This window comes from Phaethon aethereus (assembly GCF_964289735.1).
Source record: "Phaethon aethereus genome assembly, chromosome: 1".
NCBI classification, from domain to species: domain Eukaryota; kingdom Metazoa; phylum Chordata; class Aves; order Phaethontiformes; family Phaethontidae; genus Phaethon; species Phaethon aethereus.
This window is the reverse complement of record NC_138575.1, coordinates 17,482,250-17,495,323: the sequence shown is the minus strand read 5'-3', so window position 1 is coordinate 17,495,323 and position 13,074 is coordinate 17,482,250. Positions and strand designations below refer to the sequence as shown.

General features: G+C 39.9%; 2 protein-coding genes across 2 annotated transcripts; one reads left to right on the top strand and one right to left on the bottom strand.

Moving 5' to 3' along the window:
• Positions 1-339: 339 nt before the first annotated feature.
• On the bottom strand, positions 340-3,146 carry TPRKB (TP53RK binding protein; the record flags this gene model as incomplete). Its single annotated transcript, XM_082012972.1, has 4 exons — positions 340-842; positions 1,683-1,859; positions 2,151-2,273; positions 3,006-3,146. The coding sequence occupies 4 exons, from the start codon at positions 3,144-3,146 to the stop codon at positions 756-758; spliced, it is 528 nt and encodes a 175-aa protein (XP_081869098.1). The 3' UTR covers positions 340-755.
• Positions 3,147-3,648: 502 nt separating this feature from the next.
• On the top strand, positions 3,649-8,025 carry ALG10 (ALG10 alpha-1,2-glucosyltransferase; the record flags this gene model as incomplete). Its single annotated transcript, XM_082000377.1, has 3 exons — positions 3,649-3,813; positions 4,148-4,345; positions 6,970-8,025. The coding sequence occupies 3 exons, from the start codon at positions 3,649-3,651 to the stop codon at positions 8,023-8,025; spliced, it is 1,419 nt and encodes a 472-aa protein (XP_081856503.1).
• Between the last annotated feature and the right edge of the window lie 5,049 nt (positions 8,026-13,074).

Genomic DNA, 13,074 nt, shown 5'->3' with positions numbered 1-13,074 from the left:
AGCAACACACCAGTACCTCAGCAGTACGTTGCATCCTATGACGTCAGATTGCCAGGTGCGAAGACCACCATAGCATCATCCATACTGTCCGTATTCACTGTTCTGCACATCTCTGATGCCACTGCTCCACACTGCCCCTACCACTGGCTGCCCTGGTGGCCCTCCTGCCCCTTCCTGTTCCCCAAGGGTGGGCAGCAACTCGATCCCGTTAGCAGAAACAGGGAGGTGCTGATGATGATTTATGGAAACTTTCCTTTTTCTAGTCCACCAGCAATACCTCGTGCCATAAAGAATGCTTTTCCTGGCAGTAGTATCACTAAAAGGATATCATCCATCAGGGGTGCCAAAACAAAACAGATCTGGGAGGGCTAATAAAAATGATTTAGAATGTCTGAATCCTGTCTGGGACTAGGAAAACATCTGATGAAAGAGAAAACTAAGTACAGACTCCCAAGCCTTCTGTTTATGATCAGCTTAAGGTACCGGCAGAAGTGATTTTTTTCTCTTGCTAAGAAAACAGAGAGAAATGCCAATGGGAAATTCTACTTTGCACAGTAGAATTGCTCTCTGCGCTTAGAGCACAGCTCAGATTACCCTCCTATCGAAACTTACTCATTTATGGTTAAAGCTCAGATGTCATCAAACTACTCAGTACTACACCACTTTCTCTGAAATGCAGGATGAATTACAATGAAGTGTTTTTACATCTTAAAAAGTCCTCTTTTTCCTTTAAAAAAAAATTTATTTCTACATTTTCATAAAACGTCTTTAGTTGATATTCTGCAAACAATACTATCCAATAAGGTGCCAATTTTTTCTTCCTGTGGAGTAACTTTGTACATCTGCAGGGAAAAAAAAAAAAGAAGAAAAACATAAAAGCTCTATAAGGAAGAAAAAAACTGATCACATATCTTCTAAAAATACGTACACAAGAAGAGACTTCCCCCCTCACCCACTTTTTATATTGGGAATTTCTATCTTGTCGTGACTGCAAGGCAAAATTGGGACTGAGGAACCAAGCAAATTCTGAAACTGCAAGACATAAAGGAAAGCTAAGGAACTGAATGAGAGCAGCACTTTTAGCTCCACATCTTACATCTATGATTTGTCCAATTTTATTCATATGTCTCCCATCATTACTTTGATGAACACGATCACGATTATTTAAGTCACTTGAATTTTATCAAGTGAAACACATATGCTTCAAGATACCTATCCAGCATATGGTAATCTCTTAAGAGCACACATGCCCTAACACAGCTCCTAGCAGCTCATCAACACATTTATTTCAGCCGCCCACGCTGGGACTATTTATGTGCTTAAGATTATGAAACTGTTCAGGACTGAAAATTTATTTTTAATTAAATGGATATTTGCCTGAGAAAACAGGAAGCAAAAGTGCCTAAAAGGTAGGCAGCAATCTGGAATTTATTTTTAAGTTTCAACTTCCTAACAATGTGAAGAATTTGAACACTTAAATGTGATGTCAGGGTGTGACAACTACAACTTTTTTCAACTAAAAAAAATTATAATAAATAAATAATCAAGGTTCACTTAAAGCAAGTTTTCAGTTGTGCTAAAGAAATACAGACCCTAAGTTAATTATGTCCATTGATAATTAATCGGATAACTAAATAAACTATATCTTTTATCTATGCCAGTTACATCTTTTGGCTACATACCTTTTTAACTTTGGCAGTGTCTGTTAGCTGCGGGAGTTCATCTAGGGAAACCTGTTGGCCTTCCACCTGAGATGTTATATCTTCCAGATTTGGAGTTTTTTCTCTGTCCACAACCAGAACAATGAGTACTGCTGTGTCACTGTCTGAAATGCCAAACTTTTTAAATGCATCTGAAATCTAAGAAAAGATGAAAAATATCAAAATATTGTGAGTCACTTTCTCACTACATATAAGCAACCTTTTCAGTTACTGGGTCAAAAAACCCACAAGTATAAACTGACGCATGTTTGACATTAACAGAATTCTAACAAGCTACAAAAGGTAACAGCATATTAGTGTTATTAAAAATAACAGTAACTTCTATCAGTAGCCAGGTAAACAGTTAAGTGAATACGTATATTTAGTTTGGCTGTATGGAACTTAGCAAGCTCCTCTAGCAAAAAAAGACATTTGTTCAGTAAATCTTACATTGTTGTTTGGTGAAAGGCTGAAAATAATTTCTGCATAGAGAGTTCTGGTCTTCATTTTACCTATCTTGTGTAGATGAACTGCTTTGTTGGCCGCCACAAGAATTTGAAAAGGATCTACAATCTGTAAAACAAAACAGAAGAAGTTAAACAGAAATTTAACAAAGTATTTGACCTCTGAAAAAATCCTGGCCACTTAATTTTGATAACCTAAGTCTGCAATAATAGAAGTGAGCAAAAGAGCATCCTGCTAGTTACTGTAGCAGTTCTTGCTCTTCCAAAGTCAATGTGATTACTTCCTGTGTGGGGTAAGGCTTGACATAAAGATTACAGTCTCTCAAATCAGGTTACTGAAATCTTTTGAAAAAAGAATCACATTAATAAGTCTTCTGTCAGTAAATTGCCAGGTTAGACTCCTTTTTTCTCCCTTCTCTAACTACTGCTTTGCTAATTCTAACAAAAAAGACTAGATTCAGAAACTAGTTATGGGTATAAATGAGAACAAAGGCTCCAAACAGATTTTTGACAGCATTAAGCAGTTAGTACCACATTTTACAGAGGGAAGTAGATTTAAATAGCTCCACCAAGTAGGATGTAAAGTGAATCAAGACGGCAATTGTTTTGGCCAATCCTGCCAAGGCTTTCTGTTACAGAGATGAACCTTTACGCTGTATGCTGCCGTAGTGAAATCAAAAGAGGGGCATTTGCACAAAGGAAGGAAAGTACGTGCACAGCAACTCCTCTGACAGCAATTACAAGCACAGGTCGGTTTTCAGAGTTCCCACAGAGAAGGGTTTCCACACTGCCTTCCAAACTGTAATGCGGTACAAACAGGGTGACACAAGCATGCACTCACCATTGTAGGGTTTATTAATGCTCCTTCAATGGAGCCTTCCATGGCTTTTTTTCTTAGAGCAGCGGCATTTTTCAGGTGGTTGAAGAGGAGGAGGGTCACGCTGCAGTCAGGGAACAGCTCCAGCTGGTGCGTTAACTCCATCTCGCACCGATGGCGGCGACCGGCCCCGGGCAGCGCTCAGCAGCTCCAGCCCTAGGACGCTTGCCAGAGTAACGAGGACACGGAGACGCACCCGCTCTTGTTTCGAATGAAACGCAATTTTAATAACGCGCAAAATAACTTTTCAGTTTTTTTCAACGCTTCTTTGAGGGAAATCCCCACGCGTGCGGCCTCCACGGCGTGAGGCAGGCCGCACCTCCCGCCCCTTCCCTCCCGGCAGCTGCCGCGCAAAGACGGGAGCCGCCGCCTGTGCCTGGCTCCTCCCGCCGTCCTCCCTCCCTCCTTCCCTCCCTCCCAGCCCGGTACGGTCCGGTTCGGTTCGGTCCGGCCACCACCACATTGCCAGGCCCTCACCGCACCGCCAGGCCCTCACCGCCGCCCGACAAGCGCCTCCGCCGCGGCCCCGCGCCGCCAGGCCCCTCCTCCCCGCGCCCAGCCCTTCCCGGAAAGGCGGCCCCTTCGCGGCCAGCGCGGCGGCGCCGGCATGGAGCGGTCCGAGGCCTACGGCTTCTCCGCTGCCATGAGCGGCGCCTTCCTGCTGTCGTGCCTGCTCTTCGCGGCCATCAACCGCCGCCAGCGCGGGCCCTACATGGACGAGGTCTTCCACGTCCCCCAGGCGCAGGCCTACTGCCACGGCCGCTTCCTCCAGGTGCGGCGCGGGAGCCGCCCCGCCTCCTGTTTCCCAGTCAGGGTCGATGATCTCTACAAACGTACCGTGGGCGCTTTGGAAAGGGGATCATGTGTGGTCTTTGTTGTCCAAAATGCTGGTTTCTGCTTTCTGGTACTTGGTGGTGCAGTAGTGAGCCGGGCTGGATACAAAGTGTTCAAAAATTTCAGGCTGATGATGCCAGAAATCAGCCGAGCGACCCAGCTAACAGGATGGGATGTAGGTGGGGATGGTATGTCATAGTCTGTTGCATGTCTCTGGTCCCTTTTTTGTGTGGTAGCAGCTCCGTAACCCTGTTTCTCTCTCCGCTTCCCAGTGGGACCCCATGATCACCACGCTGCCGGGCTTGTACCTGGCCTCGGTGGGAGTCGTGAAGCCCACGGCATGGTTCTTCGGGTGGACGGGAAGTGTGGTGTGCTCTGCGGGAATGCTCAGGTTTATTAACCTCCTTTTCGGTGCTGGGAACTTCTACTTACTGTATTTACTTCTGTTCAAGATCCATCAGAAGAATAAGGTATGGTCAAAGTAGAATAATTTTGTGTGCTCATATGAGCAATTTTGGTGTCTGTGTATGTTCGCTTCACTAGATATGTGAGCTGTCCTCAGTTTATATAACTGCAAGTACTACTGCCTGTTTGGTCAAGGACACACATTGCTTTTCTCAAAATTTTTTTAGTATCTTTTTCCTCTCTCAGGGTGCAATCCTCTAAAAATTTTCTCTTCTGCATAACTATAAGTAGTCCCATGGAAATAAAAGTTAAAGTTAGTACGCATATAGACTTACTATCCAAAGGTCTGAATGCACATCTAGTTGGAATTGCTTAAGACTGTCCACAAAACTTCAACCAGTGAATCCTGAGGGAAGCCCTGTGAGCTGTGTTTAAAGAAAAATGTGTTCTTTAGAAAAACACCAGATTTTATGTCAGTATTTAGAACTGGAGAATAATTCAAGTTGGAAAGAACTGGAGAATGATTCAGGTTGGAAGGGACCTTAGGAAGTCGGCTCTCCATCTCAAAGCAGGCCAGCGCTAAGCTCAGACCACATTGCTCAGGATTGGGGCCTGGAAAACTCTCCGAGGGTGGAGAGTGACGGCACAACCTCTCTATGTAACAGGTGCTCCACACCTGACTGGCCTTACAGTGAAGAAGTTTTTTCTTACATCCAGTCTGAACCTCTCATTTCAGTCTATGAGTGTTGTCTCTTGCCTTCCTGCCATGTACAACTTTGAGGAGCCTGACTTCCTTTACCTGTTGACATCCTCACAGGTATTGGTAGGCTGCTGTTTGGTACCCCCAAGCCATCTATTTTCCAGGCTGAACAAGGTCAGCTCCCTCAACCTCTACTCTCAGGGCAGGTGCTTCAGCCCTCAACTCTCTTGGTGGCCCTCTGCCATTTTTCCAGTTTAAAAGTGCCTTTTTTGTATCACAGGGCACAAAATTGGATGTGTATTCTAGGTGCAGCCTAACAAATAAAGAGGGATAATCATTTCCCTTGATCTGCCGCTGTGCTGTTGTTAATGCAGCCCAGGAGGCTGTTGCCGTTCCTTAGTGCCAGGGCATGCTGCTGGCTCATGTTCACCTCACTATCTGCCAAGACCCCCAGCTCCCTTTCTGCAGAGCAGCAGCTCCTCAGCTACTCCATGCCCAGCCTGTATCACTGTGGGGATTTCTTCCTTTCCAGGTGCATGCATTTGCATTTGTCCTTGTTGAATTTCTGTTGCCCTATTCCTCCAGCCTGTCTAGGTCACTCTGGATGGTAACTCTGGTCTTTAGCGTATTGCCTCATCCCCTAGTTTAGTGTCATCTGTGGACTTGATGAGAGTGTACTCCCGCTGCCTTCAAGTCATCAATAAAGATGTTAAACAGGACAGTTTCCAGTACAGATACCTGTGATACTCTGGTTGTTTCACCTTTGGTTAGAGTGTGACCAGTTAACCAGCTAGCCAGTTTTTACCTGTCTAGCTTTTCCCACATCCAGACCATAACAGTTCAACTTGGATATACAAGGATATTATATGTTTAAAGTGGTGGAGCATCCACCACTGGAGTAGGTAAATTGTTCCAGTGGCTAGTGGCCTATTCAAAATCTTTCACCTTAGTGAGGTTCTTTAGTTTCACTTTTAACCATAAGAACATTTTTTCCTGTTCCCTGATAACTGAGGGATTCTTTTACTATGAAGAAAATTTCTTCTTACAGGACACGCTTCGTGTTTAAGCACGTGATAAGACTGTAGAGAATTGGGTCAAATTCAATGAATTGTTTCCAGTTTTGGAACACTTTTAATTTTATGCTTGGAAGTGGAATATAAATGTAAGAAAACAAAAGGTTTAATGACAGTAGTCTAAGCATTAGAAAATGTAGTTGTATTGTTGGCACTCCTTTGAACTCAGCATTTTCTCTATTCCCCTCTTCTGTAAGGTGGTGACTGGCTGTTTCACCCCACGCTACATCATTGTAGCATGCAACATTTTTTAATGTTGTGAATTGCGTTGCATCATGTAGTGAGTGGGATAATTGAGAGGAGTTTTAAACTGCATGGTCTCCTACCTTCTTTAAAGTTTGTTTTCTAACTCATGGATTATAATGAAGATAAACAATAAAAGCTGCACCAAAGATTGGAAACTTTGAACTGGCTGCTCTGTGGACTGGCTTCAAAAGTCGCGATCGTATAAGCATGGAATGATGTGTTCTGCTCTCACAAATAAACAGAATGTGATGATGAGATTGCAGGGGCATGAAACATGGAATTTTTTTTTCTTTTGCCCATTAGTACAGCTCTTTTATCCTAGGTATGGGAGCAATTATACTCCCACAATGATTTTAATGCCACAAATATGTGAACACCTGACATGTCAAAGAAATTGGTGTATTGTCGTTGCCACATTTTTAACTCACTTGCAGTAATGTTCTGTACTTTGATTTGTCTATTGACATTGTATAGTCTGACACTCTGTATTAGCATAGCAGGAGGTTAACAAAAATATAGCATGCGTGCTTGTTCAGTAATGGAACCAAAGAGCATAACAGCTGTTATATTGTGTTAATGGAATTTTCAAGAATGATACTCTTTATTTGGTTTTTTGTTTATTTTAGTTGTGTTGAACATTGCTAACCACATTTTTCTGCTTCTTTTCTAGGCTGTGTCTGGTTTCCAGAGAATCTTGTCTACATTAACTCTTGCAATGTTTCCCACCCTTTATTTTTTTACATTCCTTTATTATACGGACCCAGGATCAGTATTTTTTACTCTCTTTGCCTATTTAATGTGCCTTTACGGTAACCATAAAACTTCAGCTCTCCTTGGATTTTGTGGCTTCATGTTTCGTCAGACCAATATTGTGTGGACAGTTTTTTGTGCGGGAAATGTTGTTGCAGAGAAGCTAAATGAGGCCTGGAAGACAGACTTACAGAAAAAAAAAGATGAAAAGATTTCTTCCAGGAAAGGATCATTTTCAGATTTGATCAGAATATTGCAGTTTCTTATTGAATATCTCCTATCGCCTAAACACTTAGTTACACTTACTGCTTTAACTTGGCCATACATCATATTAGTGACGGTGTTCCTTGTTTTTGTCTTCATCAATGGTGGAATAGTTGTTGGTGACAGAAGTAGCCACGAAGCCTGTTTGCACTTTCCTCAACTGTTCTATTTTCTGTCCTTTACTGTCTTTTTTTCATTCCCTCATTTATTGACTCCTACTAAAATCAGAAAATTCCTTCTGTCATTACGAAAGCACCCTGTGCAGTACAGCTTAATTGCTGTCATCTCTTTATTTCTGATCTGGAAATTTACCTATGTTCATAAGTATTTACTAGCAGATAACAGACATTATACATTCTATGTCTGGAGAAAAGTCTTCCAAAGACACGAGCTTGTGAAATACATATTAGTTCCAGTCTATATATTTGCTGGCTGGAGTTTTGTTGATACACTAAAATCAAAATCGATATTCTGGATCTTAGTGTATTTTGTGTGTTTATTAGCAGTCACAGTTCCTCAAAAATTGCTAGAATTTCGTTACTTTATTTTGCCATTCTTAATATATAGGCTCAATATTCCATTTCCATCCCTATATAGACAACTTCTGGAGCTGGCTTTTTATATTATTGTGAATGCAGTAACTTTTTATCTTTTTCTAAACAGAACATTCCAATGGCCAAATAGTGATGAAATCCAGAGGTTTATGTGGTGACACCCCCCCCCCCCCCCCCCCCCCGCCCCGATACTTTCATAACCTTAGGAAAACCCAGTTCTGTTTCAGGACTGTGGACTCTGGAATGAAGGGATATGTTTTGCATTATATGTAAGGACTTTTTTCCCTGATTGGAATTGGGGAAGTAAGCTGTTTGCTTATTTCTTGGAACTGAATGTGAGATCTGGTTTGTTGTAATGTGAAGATATTCCATGTATTGAATTTGTGAGCTCCTGGAATTAACAAATTCACTATGAGGGGGAATTTGAGAACACCCTTCTGTAATGTGAAATAAGAGAGATGTTTATAGTCATTTTTCATTATAATAAAATATTATATGATATGCCCTTGAAGGTGTGACAATTTTTGTTTCAGAGGTTTCTCTTTAAAACAAAGTTTAACCTTTTTTGTTACCTCTGGGTGCATATTTACTCCTTGGATCAGGCCGCTTCCATCTAGGTTTGCTAGTGGTCAAGGTATGAACCACTGCTAAAGTATGTTTAAAAAACCTCCTACATCCCACTGAATTTTCATTATTTTTTTTGTTAATAAATGCTTACATTAATTTTGCTAATGGAATGTAGACCCTTAAATCATTAGAGCATTTTGAAAATTTTATTTCAGACTGATAGTTAGAAAATATAGTGGAGGCTATGTGCACGTACCTTCTTTGGGGGAATAAATGTTATTGTATAACAAAAGATAAATTGCAGTTGATAATATGACCTGTTTAGAAAGGGAGTAATTTGTGTATGTCAGACTGAAACGTGTCATTACACAGTGGAATACAGTCTAATGAATACCCTTTTAAATAATCAGGCTTTTCTGTCCTGAGGTTCTGTGTTCAGAGTTTTGTATTGAAGTAGGATATGAGTGCACTCACAAGCTGAACTGAGTGTTTCTAAGATTTTCGACGTGTAATCTTAAAGAAATACTAATGGCATTACTGAATTGTTCTTTTAAATGTTTTTCATATACATACACAAATCTAGTGGAACTAGGGAGTATGTATTTTGTTTTACAAAGGTAAAATACAATGTGTGTGTGTATGTTTTTTTTAAAAGCATCTAGTGCATCATCATCAGAATAAAAGAAGGCTGTAATGGTTCCTTTCAGTAAATGACTTTCATTAGACTGAAAAATGTTTGATCACTTAAAATTAACTATTAAACAGTTGTATAAATATAACTAAATTTGAGGGGGGGGATCCAAAACTTCACATACTGTGTAGCATCTTTAAGTTCTTTCTTATTCTGTAATGGAAATACTGCAGCTAAATCTATGCAAACATGTATTATTGCTAGTCCAGTCACTCTGAAATGGAATTTTTTCTCAAAAGGTCAGTACTGTGGAGTTATTATTCATATCAGTACTGTTATTTTTTTTTCTTTTACAGTATGCAGAGCAATGTCCTGGCTCCGATCCCTTCCCTGTACTAATACTATGGAGAATGTGGTTAACACAGATTCTCCTGTCCAATGTTTTTGCAACCCTGTTTCTTCTAAGGATACCTTAAAACCTTTAATGAGTAGGTTTATTTGTATTGAATTTAAGATGTTTGCCAAGTCACTGTTTGCTTCTTGGCCTGTTACCTGTACGGTAATTTGTTGATAATATGTGTACAGTAGTGAAAGCCATTTTCAGTCGCTCCCTGTTCACCTGTTCACTTACATGTAAGTTGAAGGGGCAAGAGAAACCCAAAATGGGTTGCTCTTCAAGAATCCAGCATGGTTCTTGCAGAGTCCAGGATACTGTTTTCTGTTGTGATTTTAGTATGACAGATTTGGGGGGAGGAAGTCTTGCATGCCTTCTTCTTCCAATTTTGTTTTTGTATACCATGCCAGTAAAAACATAAACAATGTAAAGTACATACGCGTGTTTTAGTACAACTTCATTTATGTCCTCAAATTTTAGTATTGAGTGAGTTGAAATGGTAGCATGGGAAGGGATGGGGCTCTGGCCAGAATTCTGAATTGTCTCCTGGATCTGTGTTTTGGTTTTTTCCTGTCTTCATGTACGGGATCAGGTGTTCATTCGCTTGACAAGATGCAAAAATTCCTGTGCTTACATAGTCCACTGGTGTTTTGTTTTGTCCAGTGTGTCTATTGATACTGGTATCTGAATGCCTTGGATTATCAACACTGTTAAGAACAGTTTTTGTGCTTCCTGCTTATTCATAACCGAGAGAGAAGCCATGTTTCAAGTGAAAAACAAAAAAGAGTTTAAATATATACAATTTTTAAAGCATTTCTTTTGTGAAGAAAAGTGAATGCACAAGGTCCCCCAAAATTTAGAGCACAATACCTTCTAATGAGCTCCACATCACAAGACACTAGAAAAATGACATGTAGAGAGATGTCTGTGAAATGTTGGTGGCTTTTTTAACCAATAGTACAAGATGGCATAATATTTGATCACAGGCTTTATCAATATACTTACATATTTTAGTTTAGGAGTACCATTATTCTCAACCTGGTTTGCTACTTTAAAAGCAGGCTGAGTTGATAGAAGTTTAATTTGAAGAGGAAAGTCCATGAATTACTAAAGCATGAAAGGATAATTTATTTTTAGACTAAAGCTGTATTTTCACTTTTGCTGATGAACCACAGGGAGTTTACAGGTAATATTCAATGTTAGCCTGATTCAGTCTCAGAAATCAAGATGATTGTAATTACATCATAATTGGTCATTGAGAAAGGTCTCCAATATTGATTAAGATCTCTTAGAAATTTGACAAATATCAGTAGCAGTAGCATTGTTTAAATCTAGATATAAGAATTAGTTAACCATAGTTTATAATCTTGGAACAAGTATCTTTTGGAAAATTGATTTTAGAATTTTGCTCCTGAAATATTTCCATTGTATTTGTTTGTAATTTAATCTTAAAGACATGCAGAAAGGAATGTGTTTATCCTGGTTTATGTTGCCAATGTCTTCTCTTTTCAGTAGAACCATAATTGCTTACTGTAGGTTAATTCCTCAGCAACTGTCATTTAGCAGTGGAATTAATTACAACAGCATTAAAATGATAATTTATTGTATATTTTATTAATAAGCTAGCCAATTAGAAAAAAAATCACACTAATTTGTTGAAATGTCCAAGATGAAAACAAAAATAGCATAGCTAACATATTTATAATGGCTAATTAAAAATAAAGGCTCAGGTTCAGCTTTTCTCAGAAAAAAGATGACAATTTTCAATAACTGTCAGGATAATAAAAATAGAGAGCTGAACAGCCACAGCATGGCTGAATTGTTTTGAGATGGAAAAAACACCAGACAAATAATTGAGCGCATTGGTTTGTTTTTTGTAGTTAAACATAGGTGTTTTTGGGAAGATGGGAAGTTTGCTTGGTAATCCTATATTCTGTGGACTGTATTTTCTGCTACTCATGAGCATTCTGTATTTCATTCCTTTTAAGTTCTTTGACAACACAGGTTCATGTTCCAAATCAGCGTGCATTTTACACTATAAGCAGTATGTGCATGCTGTAATAATTTTTTATCTGTTATTTTTCTTGTGAGTAGATAGATCAGGTGGATTGCATCTGTTAAAAATATTGTAGGAAAAAGCATTCTGTAGTCTCTGGGGGCAGCCGGGTGATTTTTGTCTGATTTTTTTTTTTTTTTCACAAGGTGGCAGCCTTGTGCCATCTTGTTGAGGTGACCAACTGCTAAATGCAGTGCTGCTTGAAGTCGTAACGTCAGGGTTTTTAGCAAGACTGTTTCAGAATTAGAAAACTTGAATTCTGTCATGGCTGATTGCTTGTTTTAGTAGCTGGTTTAGCTAAAATAGCCTTGTATGTAATTGTAAATATATATTGTATGTTAAGTTTTAGAAGACAAGCATGTTTTGCTCATCTTTAAAACATTGTGTTTCACTATTTTTGGTATTTGTGGAATTTTCATGTCTGGTCTGAGAGAACAAAATTAAACTTGAAAACTTATTGTTGAAATGATGTCATTGTTTTAAACAGTGTCATTGCTTAGAAAATTAGCAAATTTCCTTCTTCTGTTTTATTCAATTTCACAGCGTTCTTATTTTCTTCACATATTCATTCAATTAATTGCTGTCTAAAAAGAAAACAATGGAGGACAAATTGAGGAAAGCAAAGTAATTACACTTTTGAGACTGACACGTGGTGATTTTTTGAAATACTCTTTTTAACTGGATGATGCACATATGCAATATACATGCTCAAATGTCTGTTAGCCCTATAGTACCTGACATAATTGCATTTTAAATGTCATCCAGTTTTTGTGTAATGAAGAAGTGTAAAGCCAGAGTCCATGAAAATGACTGCTTCCAGTTATCTCAAATTCTTTGTCTATACTCACCATCCTAATTTTTTTTTCCCTGAAAAGCTTTGCTTTCCTTGCTTATCTCTTGTTAGATAGGATATGCTTTGTATTTTCGATTCAGTGACATTTGTGTCAGTTGAGGCATCTTTTATAGAAAAACATCCTTCTTAAAAAGTATGCTTTAGGTGGATGCAGATAATTGGTTTTACTAACAAACATCATTTTGCAAACAAAAAGAATCTCTCCCTGAGACACAAGTGCTAACCTAGCTAGCAGCGTGTAGCTAAAATGCCCTTAATTAGTGAGTTTTTGTGCCTAATCTCGGAATACTCTCAGGGCCTCATGCTGTTCCTCCAGCTTCAGGGGTAGCTGGGCTATGAGGAGCGGGAATCAAGGGGAAAAAGACTGTACAGATAATTGCCGTTGCGGTGCTGCCATCGCTGGGAGCGTGCAGCGCTGCCGGCAGCAGCAGTGAGCGGGGTGCTCCGGCGGGTTTTGGGGCACCGCCGTGTTCAGCAGTGAACTGCGGCTTGCTCGAGTATGGGGTGATACGGGAGAGCTGTTCGCCGTGCGTGAGCGGAAGAGTCTTTTCCAACTGGAAGGAGAAGCTGCTTGTTGCTAGAGCTGGCCTGATCACTGTGAGAATGGTCTTGCTGAAACTCAGGAGCTAATTGGTTTCTTGAAAGATGTTTTGGTACTTGGCTGTGGATCTGTGAATGAAAACTGTTCCTACTGTGTTCATGAGCT